The 19,878-nt window shown below is 46.8% G+C and overlaps 3 protein-coding genes across 3 annotated transcripts; 1 reads left to right on the top strand and 2 right to left on the bottom strand.

Moving 5' to 3' along the window:
- Positions 1–647: 647 nt before the first annotated feature.
- On the top strand, positions 648–1,690 carry BKA55DRAFT_685762 (SRF-type transcription factor (DNA-binding and dimerization domain)-domain-containing protein; the record flags this gene model as incomplete). Its single annotated transcript, XM_046198845.1, has 3 exons — positions 648–896; positions 1,179–1,313; positions 1,406–1,690. The coding sequence occupies 3 exons, from the start codon at positions 648–650 to the stop codon at positions 1,688–1,690; spliced, it is 669 nt and encodes a 222-aa protein (XP_046054029.1).
- A 3,574-nt stretch (positions 1,691–5,264) lies between these two features.
- BKA55DRAFT_685763 (Ctr copper transporter family-domain-containing protein) lies at positions 5,265–5,918 on the bottom strand (the record flags this gene model as incomplete). The annotated part of the gene is made up of 2 exons (XM_046198846.1): positions 5,265–5,373; positions 5,440–5,918. The coding sequence occupies 2 exons, from the start codon at positions 5,916–5,918 to the stop codon at positions 5,265–5,267; spliced, it is 588 nt and encodes a 195-aa protein (XP_046054030.1).
- Positions 5,919–18,504: 12,586 nt separating this feature from the next.
- Positions 18,505–19,337, bottom strand: BKA55DRAFT_244983 (uncharacterized protein). Its single transcript, XM_046185329.1, has one exon. The coding sequence runs from the start codon at positions 19,154–19,156 to the stop codon at positions 18,791–18,793; it is 366 nt and encodes a 121-aa protein (XP_046054031.1). The 5' UTR covers positions 19,157–19,337; the 3' UTR covers positions 18,505–18,790.
- Positions 19,338–19,878: the final 541 nt, after the last annotated feature.

Consider the following 19,878-nt stretch of genomic DNA (forward strand, 5'->3'; position numbering starts at 1 on the left):
CCTGAACCCTGGCAGTTGTGAGGCCTTAGGTTGGCTGGACTCTTGTCTTTGCAATCCGACCCACACCCTGTCATCTCCGCTTCCAGTCAAGCGTCTCGTCAAGTACCTGCGGTGCTCAGCGGCCGCAATCATCTCTGCCAATGAGCACCGAGGTCTCTTTTGCTTAAGGTAAATTCCCTCGTCTTGTCTGCTTAGAGCAATAGTTTAACCCTGCCATCTCCCTCATTCCCTGCACTCTTTCACTGGGCTTTCCAACACGCGCACTTGCACTTGCCTCGCCTGGCCTCGCCTCTTTCCCGTCCGCGCCACCCACGCTCTCCACAGTCCGCACCCAGAAAAAGGAATGGCCCCCCCGACCCAAACCCAGACACACCCAGACCAGACTCGAAGCAGCAAACAAGCAAGAGCGTGCCCAACCAGGTTTCTGCGACAATAAACGCAGCGCACCGCAGCTCCCTCCATTTTCTCTCCGCTCCCACTCCAGATACAGTATAGATCCATCGGCACCACGCTCAAAGCAGTATCTCCACCACCTTTTTTTGTTCTTCCTGTCGCGGTTCGTTCGTGGTAATACAAACAAGAGCTCTTCCTCTTTTGAGATAATCGAATCCAAGCCAATTTGAGACGAATATCGACTCGCAGACACCATGGCCGACATCACAGATCAGCACGACCAGACCTCTCCTACTGAGCTCGACGATTCGCAGAACGTTGGCAATGGCAACGCCACCGAGTCTCGCGGCATCAAGCGCCAGCGTCCTTCCGCTGGCGACGACGACGACGATGACGACGAGAAGGGCAGCCGCGAGCGTCGCAAGATTGAGATCAAGTTTATCAGCGACAAATCTCGTCGACACATTACATTCTCCAAGCGCAAGGCTGGAATCATGAAGAAGGTATGATTCACCTCTCCACCATCCCAGCAACACCAGGTTTGCCATAGCAGCCATGATACTTGATATCACGACTTCAGGCGCGTGAGATTTGGACGCGCAAACTTGGACGTTTATGCTGCGCCAAAATTTGGCGTTCATTGATCTCTTGGACACATTTTGGTTACTGTTTGGATTTCTGTCGCGTCAAAAGAAGCTCGTCAAGCTCCCGCGTTCGCCCCTCTGCGCCAAAACTTGTCGCAAACCAATTTCTTGATGCACAGAGAGCTAATATGCATTCATCAGGCTTATGAACTCTCTGTCCTCACAGGCACTCAGGTTCTACTTCTCGTGGTTTCAGAAACTGGCCTCGTGTATACCTTCACCACACCTAAGCTCCAACCCCTCGTTACCAAGTCTGAGGGCAAGAACTTGATCCAGGTACGTAACTGTTTGTTTACTATGATAGATCTGTCTCTCTTTGAAGAACCAGTCTACAGCCACCAAGTGAACCATGGACTGATCATGATCAGGCTTGTCTTAATGCTCCCGAGCCCACTCCAGGCAATGAGAACGGCGTCGATGGGGGCGACCAAGTCGAGTCTCCTGAAGAACCTCCTAACCAGCACCTCCCTCCTCAGGGCAACCGACCTGGTATGCCTCAAAACCCTCACATGCCCAACAACTACATGCCCAACATGCCCATGGATCCTCAGCAGGCTCTGGCTTATCAGAGCTACGTACAACGGAATCAGGCTTATGGCTCTGGCATACCTCCTCAACCAGGTATGCCTGCTAACAGCCATCACCAATCATAATGACGTCCGACTCCAAAGATCGGTCTTCGGTCAATGATACCCGGCGCTCAATGCTTTCTCGAGACGCCGCCTCTCGACCTTGCACGCCCCTCCTTGGCATCAGAGCTGTCTTGTGAGGTCCCAATGAAAAGGCGTTGGTTGGTGTTGATTTGCCACCTGCATTTCTCTATGATTTTTGTTTTTAAGTTTCTTGAAATTACATCAAGGCTTTCAGGCCCCACCGAAGTCTGACGAGCCTTTGAGCGGAAATATAATAATCGCATCCGGCAGCAGTGGGTTTACGGGCTGTAAAATCCCACCATCGCGGCCACAAATAACTACACATGTCGTTATCGAGGTCAACAGCGGGCGGCTGATGCTGGGAAGAACCCTCATGGCCAGCCTTACTGCCTGTGACCAGAGGCTCCGTGGAAGCTGGTGTCTTTGCGCCATAGGACATTTGCGTGTGGTGGATGCATGTCGGAGTGAACAGGTGTCTGTCGTTGAAGAGCACGAAGGGGCGCGTTTGGCTTGTGAATTACATCAGAGTGTTTGGGACGGCAGGGAATGGATGGGATGAAGGCACGAATGTTTACGGAATGGGTACTTCATGCAGATTTGACGTCTATCATGGGCCAAAAGAGATGAAGGATGCTTTCAACGCGGGCTTATCAAATGTTCCTCTTTTCGCATTGAATGTCGAATGTAAATATGTGTTGAGTTAGTGAGACCAACACCTCTGCAATTGGGCGAGTTGTTGCGAATGGGTTGTTGGAGTTTTGCCCAATGTATAAGTTAAAATCGGACTTTCCCAAGATGGGCATTCCACCTTTGAAAAGCTACTTTACCCCAGATTTGCAGGTACGGCATTTTCGAAACCTGATGTGCCTAAAGCAGACCCCAGATTCCAGATAAGGTAAATCTTAACTCCAAATTTGGCGAATGATCTTTTTGCTCAACTCTAGGATCCTGGTTCGAACTTTGACAGGAAGGAGGAAGGTTCAAGCTTGGGAGATGTAAATGTTATTGTAATGGGTCTCTTACCGCATTTGGAGAGTTGGCGGCATATGATTGGGAGGTTCTCTCGGCCGGTAAGATCGTGTGCGGCTGTGCCTATGGGGAAGCTTTACTATTTTTGTCATAATTTTCTTTTTCCTTTCAGCGCATGCACGTGGATGGACAAGATGAGATGACGTTACATGAGGGAAAAGAGTGAGTACCTACGACAGAAGCGGTTTGGGGTCGGCCTTGTCCACTTTGGTGGTGAGGTGGGGATGAAGGATCATCTTGGCTCAGTTGGGATGGGTTGATAGATCCATCGTCAGAATTGGAGGTATAAGTGAGTCGAAATGAGGACTTAAGTTAGACAGCAGATCAGTACTACGTTGGGAACAGACCGCGTTGAGACTGCTGGTATTTCTTGCGATTAGTTCGATTCCCATTCCCCTATGCTAGGAAAGCCAATAACTCTACATGACTCCTGAGAACTTACATCAATCAGCACCTCGGCTGAAATATATAGTCGTGGTGTAGGGTCGCCTGAGTGATGTAAGTTCCATGAAGAGTGCAAGGTGTATAGGGCAATTTAACGATGGAAGGATAAATATGACCTTCCATTCCAACATATACCAGCCAAAGTTAGCCATGATGCAGTTGGTATTTATACTTACGTTACACAAACTATATGGATAGACCATTTTCTACGCACTAGCCATAGCTTTGGGGTTCTTCCATCGTAGTAGGTTGGGTGTTGCCAACGTTTGAGGCCAGATAGGCTCAAGTCTTTACATCAAGTAGTGGATAAAACAGGAAGGTGACAGAACGAGGGCCAACATGGACTACAGGATTTAACGATACATTATAACTAAGATACATGCTATCAAGTATGTGTTGTTTAGTTCTATTCCTTCAGCAGCCAATTCCCTATGGAACGTGGTTTGCATATCAGGAACCATACAAAGTGCTTTGTACATTGAGCTTACCTGGGTATATTTGGAGGAAATATTAGATAGTCACAAGTCGGTATAAGCACCTAGACTCAGTTAGTACAGTAGTAGAATATGATCTAAGTTTACTAATAACAGCATTGTCCATAGACAACTGCTCCGAGGTGTAATCTAAGGTAACCAACTATCCAGCTCATCCGAGCGAGGCGAAATATAAAAACAAATCTATGGTTTCTTCCTTCTAGTTCTTTTGTTTAGTTTCCTATAGCATGGTCACTGCCAAGGGCTTATTTGTGCCTGTGTGTATACCGGCTTATTTGGATACACAAGTTTTATGCCCCCTTTACTCCTGACAATATATAAGAGTATCTTGATGCCATTTAGCTAGCTGGACTAGACGCGCTTCACAGTGCCATTCTAACTCACATTTTTACTCCTTGTAACCATAAAAATGCCAACATGAAAGCTGAGTTGCCTTCTTGAGCTCGTCCAGATTGACTCTCGAGGTCTATTCGTCAATCAAGTATAGCGTTAACCTCCCAAAGTGTTTTATTCAAGTCCGTCATGTCACGTTTGAGCTTAGTACCTGAATTTGCCTGAGCATGGTCTGTTGTAGCGATAATTGTGGTGTATACTGGAGTGATGTCTTCCCATGAATAACTCAGCAAAGTACACTTCATGTACCCTTGTTTTTGGACGAACAAGTGAGAGCTTAGATAAGTAGCTAATCAACAGCACCTATGTAGCATTAATTTCCCCAGTTCTCTTCCTGTCTCTAGTACCAAAGATGATGCTCAACTGTTACTTGGCCTGACGCAACCGAAGGGCATGCAGGCAACTGCAGGCAAACTGGCGAACTCGCTTAACAACAAACTTCTATACGTAGTGACCGCTGCTCCTGCTTGGATTAGCCACAAATAATCATGGGGGAACACATGATTGTTGTTCAAGAGCCTAAGAACAAGATCGCTCAAAGTCGCACGTAGAAACAGAAGCTTGAACAGTAATTCACTACATACATGCTCGCCTCTGATGCCATATTGACAAGCCATTAACTCACGGATATGTAGTTCTTGTTCATACTAGATGAAGCTGGTGGATCTTGAACAGCCTCTCAGGTACTGCAGTAGGTGAGGTTACCTTTCCCCGGGGAGCAAGAAAACTTCAGACTCTAAAAGAGAAACTCAGCAAAGAGGCCCCTAAACTTAGGCTAACTTACCTAAATCTTTTGTCGTTTAGGATTGAGGTCCCCTAAGTCGGGTGTTTCTGCAGTACGTACTTCTAGTACCACTAGTACCGCTTTGGCATGGTCGTGTTTGTTGACGGTGAGCAGATTTGAGAAGGTTTTCTGCTTTCATACCCCGCTGACGTACTGGTACAAAAGTGACATGCGACTTTATACTCAGGCGACGGGCAAAGAAGGTACCTGAGTAACTGCAAACATGAAAATGAAGATCAATATAAACGAAAGACGGAAACACCTGATGGCCTTTATTGAATGCTGTCAAATAAACTCGGTCGCCTGCTTGTTCCATGCTAATTTCGATCGAAAACCTCAGCGCCGCCCATTCCTTTGCGAGAGAATTCCCATATAGTATTCCGGAATCCTTTCAATATCATTCGCTACCGAAATTCCTAAGTATGACCGTCTAATGCTCAATTGTTGGTATGTATCGGCCGACTGCTAGGCTGCCAACAAAGACACCAGCCAGGACGGAGAGGAAGTAGCCGACATTCATCGTCATGACGGCCAACATGCTGTAAGATACGATTAGCATATAGTTCAGTCATAAGTAAGCTCCAGTAGCCAGGCGCATGACATACAGGAGATATCCAATCCCGACGATCATGGTATCAAGACATGCCCGAACCGGATCAACACTGAACCTCCATGGCCTCGTCGCAGCTCGTTTCCTTTCCACAACGACGACGATCTCCTCGAGACCGTTCTCCGAGAGGGTCATGCGGCGCGCATCAGGGCTAGACGCTATCTGCTCCGACAAGGGGATCTTGCCATTGACAGCCACGTAACGGCGTGCAGCTTCGCGATCAAGCCAGCGGGCTTCCTGAACAGCTTTGAATGCGACAAGGGCCCGCGCAATAATGGCAAGCACAGCGAGGAAAATACATGTTCCTGCGTAGGAACCTGCGTTATTTGGTGTCCACGAGTTGGCGTAGAGCGGCGTGCGGGTTTCGGTTTGGAAGACCATGGTCATAATGCTTGACCCGTGCGAGGATGACGAGGAGCCGGATGAGTCGTCGCCCATATCCATGCCTGGCATATCGTGTCTTGGAAAGTTCATGTTGATAGTAATCGTAGTAACAGAGAGACGGTTCGCGCACAGCCCTGCTGTTTGCGGATTATGGATAGATCGATAGCTGGGGATGCACGACGGCTCCGGGTCCAAGCGGTCGGTTTATGGATGTAGTATCGATAGAAATAAAGCAAAAGGAGAATAAGTTTGTTGAATTTCCGGTATATTGTGCTGGTTTTGGTGAGAGAAGAACAAATGGTTCGTGAAAGAGAAAGAGAGTTAAGTTAAGGCAGGTGTATCGATTAAGAGGCAGAAATCACAGAAACGATCTGAGGAAGCCAGCTGCCGATAATCAGTTAAATTACATGTTCAAGGACTGCTTGTTGAGGGCCCGGGGAAGATGTTATACTTTCTTGCTCAAATAAACTCATTTCTGTGTTCCAGGGTGCACTATCTGACGCATTAATAGATGTACCTGTACTTGGCGAATGTACCGCTGACTGCCCCACTTGAGAGTCCCCAAGTTGAACAACACCAACTACAAATCGACATCAAGTTCTTCAAGAGTACATTGTATACATCCTTTGAGCAGACATCCAGTACTCTTGTTATATAATTACAGCTTTAGCAAGTGATAAATAAGTCCAGTCCTTTCTCAACATCAGAGCACTAGCAACATTCTAGCCACCGAGCAATACGTCTGTTGTAGTGACGATACTTGATGCTGCCATTTGAGATTTCCACGGTTCAAAGCCACCTGAAACAGCCTCAATTCGGACACATACTGTCCCGAAGGATGTTGATCGTGCCGGATGATTCAAATGCTAATCTGATTGTCACAGCTCAGTATCAAGTTCGAATGCTTATGCTTCGTTGTCTCTCTACCCTACAAATATTTTCCGAAACCTGGTACTGATTCAGAGTGATACTTCTATCTCCAGATACTTAGTGTTGCTCTTATAAAAGGCTACACGCTCGCTCACCAACAAACCTCCATCCGGGTTTTACTCTATGTTTGACTTGAAGACGTCGTGCTTCACGATCAGGCGGTGACTCTGTGCCTGATGATATTAACTTATTACCGATCCTTTATGGAGTCAATATTCCAATGGCACTCCATCAAAGTCTGTGATGCGGAGTGCACACTTGTTATAAAGGTCGATCAGAGCATGTATACATGCTATCAAGTCTTTACAAGGGCGAAGCTATGTTGAGAGTACAATCTTAAATTCTCCGAAAACATGTAATGGCTTCTGTTCTCCGAAGCCCCAAAAGATCGTTGCTGGCTATGGGAGACCCTCTAGTAACTCATCAGTTCCCGACAATACTATATTAAGAAAGGCAACAGTGGCGCGTACAGATTCTGGCAGTGAAAGTAGGTGATTATATTCGAGAGATTCCTAGTGAGGAGGCTCCGCGGAAGATGCTTCCATTCCGGTGAGTTCATCGTCTCGCTTCTTGGCCTGACAGAATGGGTTTTCAACAACCTTCACTGGCCAAGGGCAGATTCTCCTCGATACTTCCTGACATGTTCATATCTCTCCATGTCCATAATTGCTACAGAACTGTCGGGCTTATCTCTGTGGCTTTATGGGGCGAAAGTGCTCTGCAGTCACATAGGGGACAGAGATATACGGGGGGACCAATACCTAGAAGTCGCCCAAATCTTGAGAATATTCCCGGGACATAAAATGAACTGGTGGCTCCATTTGCTAATGTCATACATCTCGCGATCAACACTCTGGCCAAATCGCCAATCTTAATCCTCCCCGCAAATATGATACTCGACTTCAACAAATACGCCCACTATGGTAACAGGTTACAACCCGCCTGTCGACTGGCAAAGCCCAAGGTCAAGGCTAGAGATCTGTTTCATTGACTACGCACATTCGTATGCGCGCTGGCAGTCTTCTATAGACATCTGCATTTCCCCACAGTGGTTTAAAACGGTGAGGTATCTTCTCACATGCAGTGGCCAAGCTCAGTCAATGCAGACGTTGTGTGAGTCGGCTCCAAATTATGATTGATGAGAACTGATGGTCGGAATTGGTGGCCACCGTCGTGAAAGCAACACATTAACTCAAAGGGTCCGGTTACTCATAGCTTCTATTTGTATTCAGCCAAGTAGAAATGTGAAATTTGATTCATTATCATTATCATTATCATTATCATTATCATTATCATTATCATTATCATTATCATTATCATTATCATTATCATTATCATTATCATTATCATTATCATTATCATTATCATTATCATTATCATTATCATTATCATTATCATTATCATTATCATTATCATTATCATTATCATTATCATTATCATTATCATTATCATTATCATTATCATTATCATTATCATTATCATTATCATTATCATTATCATTATCATTATCATTATCATTATCATTATCATTATCATTATCATTATCATTATCATTATCATTATCATTATCATTATCATTATCATTATCATTATCATTATCATTATCTCATTGCTTTTTAAGCTTTCTTTGGCTTTACTTTAAAGCTCGTGCGTGAATAGCTCCCATCAAACTCATGAGAGAGTAATGACTAGCTCACACAAACAGATCCTCAAACACGTAGAGATATCTACTTACCCTAGAGCGAAAGAGATCATCTAGACGAAGTCGAAGTTACGGAGACAGGACTCTTGAACTCTCGAGATTTTCTGAATACCACTATATGACTATTATGAACGAATAACCGGAAACTGGCTTGACCTGAAATGATAGGTAACAACAATGATGTAATATCCGGAGCGTCTTGAAATCTTTACACCATGGCTAACTTCTCCCGCTTCAGCTGCCATCCCCTCAGAAGTAGCTAGGTTGCAAAACTTCTTATTATATAGTTTTTACGAGATTTAAAACTTCGATTAGTTGTACCTCTCTTTACGTGCCAGCAATATCGTATAAGAACACACATATCAAGAGTTGCGGTACGCGCGAGTTGCTCCAAGTCACAGTGATATCTGGGAGTCATTCCACATATCATTATAACAGCTCAGAAGCTTGAATTATTAGTATCAACTGTTCTTAGCAATTATGATACAGAAAGGGAGCCTCCAGAAACCGGCATGACCATCCTTGATCTTCAATTAGACAATGCAAGAACACACAGCCGAAATTATCTGTTAGGACTTTTCACTACCTGAAAAGAAGTCGGCAATAGCCAATTCTGTTCCTTCTGCATAATTAGACTCACCTACAGGATTGCCTTTGCTCTTAATTTGCTAATCTGCTCTTGACTTGATGGCCCTTCTTTTTGCCCCGTCAAGGTCAACTCGAACAATTGCGTTGCTTTGTCGCTATCCAACGCGCCTGCAAACAAGCAAACTCTAGATGAACCGTGGGACGCTGAAGTGAAATACATTGGATGGCATTGTCAAAATGTGTGTCAAAGTCAAACTTCCGAACTTGAGAGTCTTGGTGGCTCCGGAGCATTGTATCCATCAACCAGATAGCAATGAATCCGAGACCTCACATTCGTGAAACAGTGGGTAGTCGTCAGGCTTTCGCTCATATTTGGTCACATTGCTGGTGTAATGGTCTGCCTTGTTCATGAACATATTTCACTGGCCCACATGAGGCGTTCATGGAGACAAGTGGCAGGGTTTTCATAACTTCCGACTGGTACGACGAAGAGATAAGGGAACCATTATGCCGCATGGAAGCGCATTGGTAAACGTGTGACTTGTTGATGTATTATGTGTTTAAAAGCAATCAGTCAAGGATAGTTGCTGTGCCGTCGTTCGAAGTTTCTCATAGAGCTAGGTTCAAACAGAAGGTAGGCATGCATTATGTGAGCAAGGTATTGCGAGAGTATTGAATGACAAGATGCAGTCAAAGACATGTTTGATTACCAGTCGAGATCCGAGACCGGATCTGCCTTTTGGGCTGCTCGCAAGATTCTGTATTATCTCAGCTAAACCGTTAAACAGAATAAGCTGTCAAGAAATTACGCTTGCACGTATCACAACAAGGTTCTACCCAGAAGCGTGATAGTAAATATCCCAGACGTGGCATATGCCTGTTGTTGATCACGGCTCCGGACAACCTCATTGAGATCTGCGTTAGGCATGCGAGGCCAAGCAAGCGAGCGTACATGCCCACGTCTCAAGCCAGCGCTTGTCGTTTGACCGAAATCTTGTCGGCTGTTCAATAAGAAAGCGAACATGCTGGGTTCACCGGAAGCCCTTCTTCGTCTCACATAACGCAAGTTGACCAAGTCTTCCTGGCAGTGCTGCACCAAACATTTGGGAAAACAGTTCTTGTGCACCGACCTAACTGAGGTCAAATTCCCCCTTTGAATGATATACATTCTGGCTTGGAGACACAATCATTTGGAACCGTTTAAGCCGCCATTTACGACATTGGAACCGGGACCGGAACTGGTGCGTGCTCTCCTCAGCAACAATGACCGGGAGCGACCAAAAGCCTTATGTACAAATAAGTCTACATGCATAATAAACCCTGTGATTATTGGACTCGGTAAGTTTGGATCTGCCAAGTAAGCGACAGGGAGTATCAGATAGTTATGCTAACCTCATCCTCCAACCACTCTCCCAACCCACACTCCGTAGGCGCTCGGGACAGAGACAGCTTGCTATTACGAGCTGAAGGTTTCACGGCAGCAAGCATCCTTATCACGAACGGTGACATTAACAGGGGGTTTTGCGAACCAACGCTCTCGCTAAGGATGATGCGAATTAGCTAGACGGCTTGAAATCTAATCCCCCCCCCACGCTTTAATTGTCAAGATGAATCAGCATTACAGATCCAAGGTAATTGTTGTGCTAAATTTGAATCCATTGGATATTTGAACGACGCCTCAGTGCATGGCTGCATATGGACCCCGAAAGCAGGAGTGTCAGCTCGTACATATTGGAATTCGCAAGGCGCGGCTCCAGCGCCGACTGCAAGCTGCCAGACTGCTTTCGTTTACCGGTGCCGTGAAAAAAAAAAAGAAAGTCTGCAAATATGGATGTCTCGACAGGGAGTAAAACTTGGATAACCAATCATAGGCGGCCGCCCCTGACGAGGGGTGTGCATTGGTTATCATATCCATATGGTGTCTCCTTACCATGTTGATGTCTTGCAACACTTCCGAACTCCGTCAAAATGTCCTGCTCACCTCGGGGAGGCTTTTGACAAAAGCAGGTTGAGTCCATGGTAATTTGATATCAAATGAAAGCCACTCCAACGTCTTGGTAAACGACTAAAGAGTTTTGGGTAACTTAGCCTTAGGGAAAGGCTTGGAGACGAAACGCCACCAGGAACGATCTGCGCAGGGATTCATTCTCTATGCAGATCTGTGCCATTTGCGGTTGCTTGGTGTTTGAAGAGATTGCTCCGCCGTTGTAACCAGAGAACACGGCTGCAGGCCTGTTTGGAATCTGACGTATGTTGTAAAAAAGCCATTGGAAAAGACTGCAGTTCTGCCCCCTGATGATGAATATCCCTCTGCCAGGCTGTCCCCCCGTCTGTGAACGGAGATTAGCAAGAGAGAATGGCAACTCCCAGACACTAACGCTTTCTTTGAGGGCTGAGCAGCCAAGACGTTGATCACACGTGCTGAACGGTTCTTCCATGTACATGTCAGTTGCCGACAAGACAACTAACAATAGCATTTGTTGTCGACGGGGGCTTGTTCTTTCCATGGAGACACGGGCGTAGTGTAATGATCAAGTTAAGTTGCAGATGGAATAATTCATCTAGGTCCAGAGGTTCCGACGTTGCGGATCTTGTCAATATCTGAGCAGGTTTACCACTATGTGTGTACTAAACGCCCGAACAGTTGCACAGTCCCTTCTGCTTCAAGCCTTGCGCAGACCAGGGTGATGACCATATCGTCACAGAGGATTGAACTGAACTGTCATGATTTATATAATCATCATTGCTTCCACTCCTGTCATGTGTGTGAGCTTCGCTTGTCGCGTATCCTGGTTATCGCGAGTCGCGATTACCAGGGCCAAACTGGCTTGTCTCGGCTCGGTAACTATCTTTCGCGTGTCCCCAGACGCAGGTAGCGTAGCGTGGCCAGAGTATTGGGCTGGTTTGACCCACCAACCGCGGGACGTGATTGTGATACGTAACAAGTCGGCGATTTTGAGTCTCCCTGCTAAAATCAAATCTACAGTAACCTCGGGTATGGTGTAACGAAGGCCTCTGCATCTGTGTGACAAGGAGGAATGGGACCCATCACGTCCCGTACCACCGGGATGAGCGAGGAATTCAGCCCTGATAGACCGTAGAGATGACCATGTTCGAATGGTCTCGATCTTCTGTTGCTCCGCCTTATGGCACGATTCCCGCCTCGTCAATGCTCAGGCTAGACTGTTAACGAACGGAGCTTACATTGGCGTGACGTTTATGCTAGCCTTGTCGCTGCTCCAAAATACATAGAGGCCTAAGGGTAGCGTAGCGTTGCAGGGTTCCCACCAGCGGTAGACACCATCAAGTTGCAGCCCACCAAGTTAATTTGGCACACGGATGGCTTGGTGTAGTCTGTTCATCTGTCCGGTGCCCCTGGCTGTCGAGGATCATTTTCTGGCACATGGCACGGCACAGAGTTGACAAACAGCGTCCATCACGATGCAATAAATGACTATGCCTTCATGGGGTTGTTCACGTTGAACCTTCGTGTCTTCATTACAGGTGTGTTAAAACAGGAACGCTTTGTTGGGTAGGTTGTGCTTTACTGGTATTTTGACACTGAAGTGACATGGTTAGTCCTCGGAGGCATTGATGGTCCCACTTGCCATACTCCAAGTCTACCTGTAGCTAGGTTGCGGCCATGGAAAGGCATCTTCCGTTAGCATTTGTCTCACGATTGTATGCAAGTTTAGTCCTATGAGGACCGAGGCCCTTGCAAGAATGATGTTGACCATGATGCAGAAGGTGCTTCTCGTGCGAGATTGCTTGTTAACAAGCTTCCTATTGTTGATGGGAAATGTTTGAACCGAAGCTATCGATTCTATTCGGCTCTACAATGCACCAAGCTAATTCTCTAGCTCAGTAGTTAGGTAGCCGTAGCCAGCTGTGTCACGATGTCGTATCCCCGCACGCCTCAGAAAGGGGTTGTTGCAAGTGGAGTGTTCTTGGCTTCAACTGTGGCGGCAGGATTCCGCAGCCTCTTTGACAAGGGGCATCGTCTGGAGAGCAGCCCATCAATGTGGCATCTTGGCAACGACCATGCCTTAGTAATCGCATCTTTGCGTAGGCATCTAGGCATGTTGAAGATGCATCGAGAGTCACTTCTCATGACGGGACTGATGGATTCATGGTTCAAAATATGCTTGGTGAGATACGCCGGATATGTGTATCTTTGTCTCCATAGCCTGCAGCGGAGCGATTGTTCCCCTCTTACTCAATCCAGCAGTTGACGCCCTGCTTTCATCTAGCAATGTTTTAACAACCATAACGCCGCATGATTGTAGTTCCCGGCGACTTGATTCATCATGACTGAATGCCCAAGCAAACAATGATGCGTAAAGATCAGCTCATCCTCCTCAACTAAGGTTACTCTACCCCGCACACCCTGTAGTATCTGGGAGCCCAGTGTGCATCAGCTATCTTGCAGATGATCCTGACCGGGGCACGCGATGCCAGATCCTCCATAGTGCCAGGCAGACTGTCTCGCCATTGCAAAGAAGCTTTCCTGCAGTGGGACTCTTCGTGAGGCCTAACCCTAAAACTCAAGCCAAAAACAAGAGCAAGGACTCCTCCCTCATGGGCCACGTTGCTCTTCGGATAACTCGACTTGAGCAGGTTGTAATCGTGCCAAGAGCCGCAGGAAAGTGAATGCGGACCAGTGTGACCGGGCAATGTGCCGTGGATGCGAGAACGTGCTTGTTGATGATATCGTTAACAAGGCAGGCTAAGTTGGACCTCTCCAAAGTTATAACACCATATTTCCACTACTATGTACCAATCTACAGGTTGTTCAGTATCACGCAAGTACCTGATTGAAGCATGGCGCGTATTGAAGTTCTTGAAATGCTCTGCGACTGAACCTTGTCAAAACTCTGTCTGCATCTCGATAGATACACTGAATCTTGATTTCTCACGCAACTCTCATATATTGAATAGGTAGATTTTGGTGACAGTCCTTACCTACATCTTGTGGTTCATTAGTTAGGTTTGTACTTGAATCGGAGTTTCCCATCCCATTCCGCGACGGGGCAGCCTAGTTTCATGTCTCCTTACAATTCGCGAACAGAGCGAAAAACCAAGACCCTAGAGCCTCATCTCCCGCATACACTAGTCAGAAAGCAGATTAATGTCAAGACCCCAACCTCTCCACCTTATCTATATCGGGGGATGTTAGACGAATAATAAAAACCATGTGATTGAGTCCTCGAATTGACATTACCACACAGATACGTACCGAACGAACAGTGGTTTCGCCGTCGGCACTCTGATCATAAATTCATCTCACTTTGTTTTACCCAGATACTTAAGGTACCTCAGGTTAGAAGGCAGGCGACTGTCAAGACCTAGCCTTCTTTTTTTTTTTTTTTTTTTGGTACAGGGAGTTAGGTACACCTTTCATGATGATTTCAGCATCCACAGTGTTTTGCCCCAATAACTGTAATATAGGTTGAGGACACATCCATCAACCAACCACGAAAACCAGAATATTTCCATCTACCCCGGACGGATTTCTAATTCTACCTTTCCCTTTTGTACTGTACATCCCATTACAAAGGGATGCGGTGTGATGTGTGGAACATGGTCAGGAAAACGATGCCCACTCATGGCACACCCTCTGATATTGGCAATACTCATTCATGACAACCTTAGGGTGATCCCAGAAGACCAACCCTGACCACAGCTGTTTAGGCTTAGCCAGTACTGTCGGCCATTCTCCTCGTCACTCAATGGTCCAAGCACCTCAGCTGAGTCTGGATCAGGTTCTATCACTATGCCATCAGGCGGGTCAGATAATAATCCACACACCAAAGCTCTTTGACAAGCTGGTGACAAAATCATTCAGATCACCATGTGGCGTAATTGGCACTAGATATTTCTGTCAGAAATATTCTGTGTGTGGATTGTTATCTGACCCACCTGGCCATTCACTGCTGATTGATGCTGTCACAAGCCTGTACGTACGTATTGAACGGCCCCGACCCAGCACACGGCGACTCAGGATATAGCAGAGGAAGTGGACAAAGACAGACAAAGCTGAAAGAGTTTCTTGGCATCGATGGGGCTCATCGTGGTTGTGTACCTAGAAAGCGATGAAGTATGTGGAGCATTATATTATGAGAACTGATCAACACGCATCCCTTATTAAGCTACACGACGATATTTGCTGAAGGAAGATAGCATCACAAGGGATTTGCGTTCCAACAAGCATCCATAACTAACACACGATAAATGTCCGGAAATATGCTGTCCTCTCAAGGGAACAAAGCGTGGATAATCGTCTTGCGTCTTGCACTAAACGAGGCCCCGGAAAGAGTGGATAATGACTTCTTGCATCATGCCTGTGCACTTTGTTTGGAGAAAGCTTTGTTGTCTGGAATCATCTTGCTTGTTACTCCTATCCTCCAAGAGTCATTAAAAATATCTTTGGGAGCTTGTCAGTTTGGTCGGCTTGTGCATTTTGCGATGCCTTGAATGGAAGTTGCACAAGCCCCCCAACTCTCAGGATATTTGAACAGCTGATAAACATATTGCAAGACACGTTGAGAAACCACGATGCCATTTCACGAGCTAGTAATGCTGCAGATATCGACCCGACAAGGTTTACTTCTCGATGCTTGCACGTTGGTCCTAATCTATGGGCAGATTAGTATCGATCGATGTCTGAGGTAGCTCACTAGCATTTCCGGGGCTTGTATCCGTAGTCCCAGTAGGTACGGATAGGTCTCAGACCAGCCCACCACAGATCTTGAGCAAGTGTCCATGCTGTTCCATCGGTCGGCCACAAAAGCAATCATAGAGTCGCATCAGCATGAGGGAAGAAGTGAGGGGAGAGTGTAGCTAGTCTCGATTAAATTTAGTCTCATATTTGGTAGACATCCTTATTTCCTGCAAAATACCATTTCGACCTCAGCCAAGACTTCTAGTGTCAAATCGACTGCTGATCAGAGCCTTCAGAGGCATATAGAATTGTCCGAAGCAAGCAGCCCAGATCAATGTCTGACCCAGGAGAACACGTCTTCATTCTTTTGGTACAATCTAGAGACATGCAACGGAGCTTCAGACAACTGGTCGCTAGGCTCGAGCTATTGTTATTTCTTATGAGAAAGTGGATTGGTGTTGTTACACAAGCAAGCTCTTATACGTATTGGGTTATGATCGTCGATTTATGAAGATCCCCTCGACAAAAATCCAAACCACCCAGTCCTTGGAACCCGGCGTTCAAGGAGAGATGACGCTCTTCAGTTGATAGTCAAACTCTACCAATCTTGATGTACGTTTGTTGCGTACAGAGATAACCTTTGACCAATGAACGCTTCGCCCCGTCGATGTGAGATAACATGCAAAACACAGCACTTATTGACGGTACCGATCTATTGATGCTCCCTTTTACCATCCATCACATGTGATATAATTCTGTCCTGCATCCATAGGAGGCCGTTCTGATACATGAACTATTCTAATAAGCTCACAGAATCTACGTCAATCACAAATTTGACATTCCAACCCATATCCATTCCACCCAGTGGTTCACCTAAAGACCAGGACATGAATGGCTTGGCCGCCTTACCCGATGGGCTTGATCGTGCAGACAGATCAGAGGCAAGGATGGCAGCGCCGAAAGCCCCGGGTCCAAAAAGGGAACAGGTCCTACTGTTGCCAAACTTTACGACTGATGACTTGCGTCGTTCGCTGGCGGGAGTTGAGCGCCTCTTTTCTTGATGCGTTCCCAGGAGCTTGGTTAGCATGGCTAAGCCTATCCGTTGATGGCGGCGGAAGGGCAGAGTAGAGTGAGGGGACAAGGTGTTGCGGCCAGGATCCACGATGGTCGCAAGAGCTAAGCATTCTCCCCAGTCGTTTGACGAGGGGCCCTTGTATGAGTGTCAGGGGAAGGGGTGTGCGTCAGAGAGCAGGGGTCTGGAAGACTCGGGACAGGGGACATGGGACTTCGATCCGGTGGGAGAAACTCAACCTTTTTTAATGGTTAGTGCAGCTAAAGAACGTTAGCTCTTGGAGAAAAAGGAAACCAGTACGACTTCTTTCAAGCTGAATCAATAGAAGCAGGGGATTTTGCTACGCATAGAAGAATAAGATGAAAAGAGATTGAACAAGACCGTTCCATCGTCATCTCGAAGATCGCCGCTTATGCTCTCCCGCTTACTTACAACCGACCATGCCCAAAGTTCTAATATTTCTATACTGCAGTATCAAGCAATTAAACCTGGGGAATGCTCAAGGGGTCTCTGGTCCGAAGAAGGCACAGACAGTCAAAGACGTTACTAATGGGTCACAGTGCAGCGTAATCGACAGGGGTATCGGAGCAATCCTACAGCACATGAGAAGCGTAAGGTATCACAAAAAGCATTATTGGATAGAATTATCGCAGTGTCATGGATCTCACCGCCTAGAGATATACTGTTGGCCGTATAAACAATTATTGAAAACCATCAATATAAGCCCGGTTATCCCAACTTGGGCGTTCTCACTGAGGGCTCGCTGATGACTCTCACAGGATCCACATCATAAAAAAAGAAAAGCCCAATACTGATCTGCACTGCATCTTGAACCGTAGATGCGGGAGTGCAGCAGGGGACCCTTGGGTTCCGAATGTGCACGGAGACAAGGTGTTCAGCGGTATAGAGTATTAGTGATTCGTATTGCCACTGCCGATGGATATGTGTTATACCAAATGGTAAACTATCAAGTCAAAGGTAATGGGAAAGTACTGTCGCTCATAGAATAACTAGCCTGGAATATAAGTCTTGATCGAGGAATCTTGCGGAAGTCCAATGCTTTCAAGTAAATGCTTCTCTCTACAACGTTTAAATGTCTCTGGAACATGTATCATGACGACGAATGTATTTCAGATTAGCCATACCGTTGAATCGGGGTCTCTCATGCTAGGGCAACACATGAAATCTTGGCAGGGGAGATATGGGACACGGCATTCGAGCCTCGTTCTTCAATGTCCAGGTCTCACAGGCAGAGAAGATTTCAGGCATCCCTTGAAAGATCAACTGTTTGACCAGTTATTGGCGTTCCAAGATTGGAAGTTGCTGAACAACAAGTTCTTCGATATGACGCTAAAATCGGTTGTTTCCAGTCGCCCATCACCCGGCTTAGTCCAGACGTGTTTTCTCGATCTCTTATTCAGAGACTTTTCTGTATGACGAGACAAAGCAAGGAGTATGTGAAATCCCATCCCAAACGAAAGACTACCCGAAAATCCAGCCCCCCTTGGGGTGAAACGAATTCTGCATTCCGTGACTATTGGGCGCTGGTGTTGCAACCATCGAGCCCTAACATTGAGGTGAAGTTCTAGGCTCTGGCAACTGGAGTCTCGACTCACAAATGACCATTCCCATGCCGGGCTCGTCTCCGCGAACTTGTTGATTTGAGGAGTAACGCGGACCCAATCGCTGGTAGTCGCCGAATTGCAAAAGACATGCCATTTTCAACTTCGCTGCGGCCGAAAAAGACAAGTTCAGGGTCCAGCTTAGACCACAAGACCTTCACAGCCATTTTTCTTCTTGGTATGCCTGGGCCGAGATTTTAAAGGTCCGTGTGTACCTGGACGCCCTGGTGAGGGTCTGCAGAAGCCAACTGACTCTTTGAGAGGGCAGTGGAAGGTGTTCGCCTGCCACGTTGTATGCGTCCACTCACACTCCTAGTAGACACACTTCTCCCCTAAGTGACTCTCCAAATAACGTTCTTGCCTAGGACCTACCAGGATCACTGCACCTTAAACACCCCCATTACGACAACCATCATCATTAATGTCAAGCATCATCTGCCCTTCATCTTTGGGCCACCAGGGACGCCTTCCGGACGCCGTCCCCGTTGTGCGTTCGACGCCTTCAGGGGTTACAAGAGAAACAGAGTCCAGCTGGTCGGATCCCGCCACTGCCACAGCCGGGGTACCAGGGTTACAGATGGCTTCTCCAAAAAGAACAGCCATGACCAAGCCAGAGCAGAAGCCAAAAGCGGCCGTCAGCCCGTTCCTTTGGAGAATCATTGTTGTTTGTTTGAGAGGCATGAGCTGCTGGCCGGAAGCCCAGCGGTTTGGCAGTCTAGCCATCCCCGGGATCTGAAAGACGAGGTTTGGCATTCACAGAAAGGAGAATGAGGTGGTAGTGTAATGGAGTGTCCCAACAAATGATGACCTCGGAGACCAAGAGCCACAAAGGGAACTGTGAGCTGTCAATGGAGTATAAACCCATGAGTAACAAGAGGAAAAACGTCAAAGTGAAATTTGTACTCCATCATGTAGGTAGGTATTTTGCGGGAGGGATTTGCGTGCCATCCACTCAAAGCGAGCATCAGCCGCCTTCCCACCCCCTGGTACCCGATCTCGCCCAAGCCACACAGTAAAAAGTAGGGACGGGGATGGAGATCCCGTGTGCCAGAACACAGTAGACGATGATCAACAGAGCCAAACATCTAACTAGACCCGGATGTCAAAGAAGGAAGGCTGGGAGTCCGATCTATGGCTTTTGTGATTTGAATTGTCGTTGAGGCTTGATGCAGACAGACTTCTACACCGGCGAACCATCTTGCTTCGATGAAGCTCAATCTCGATTACTCGCGACCGTAGCAAGTCGCAAATTATGGTTACAACAGACGATTAATGAGCTGAACCGCAGTAAATGTACTTTGTCGTGTAGCGCATTGCAGGATTTTCGTGGTGCATGGTTTCCGGCTCTCCTCTTTCTCACTCCGTCCCCAGGTAGGCCGGAGAGCATTTGTCTTTTCAGCTTACGCAGGTACTTGAGTACTTGAATCCTTGATAATGGTTGAGGGGAGTTATCCCACACTGGTCTCGTTGCCTCT

This window comes from Fusarium redolens, assembly GCF_020744475.1.
Source record: "Fusarium redolens strain MPI-CAGE-AT-0023 chromosome Unknown BKA55scaffold_3, whole genome shotgun sequence".
In the NCBI taxonomy this organism is placed as follows: domain Eukaryota; kingdom Fungi; phylum Ascomycota; class Sordariomycetes; order Hypocreales; family Nectriaceae; genus Fusarium; species Fusarium redolens.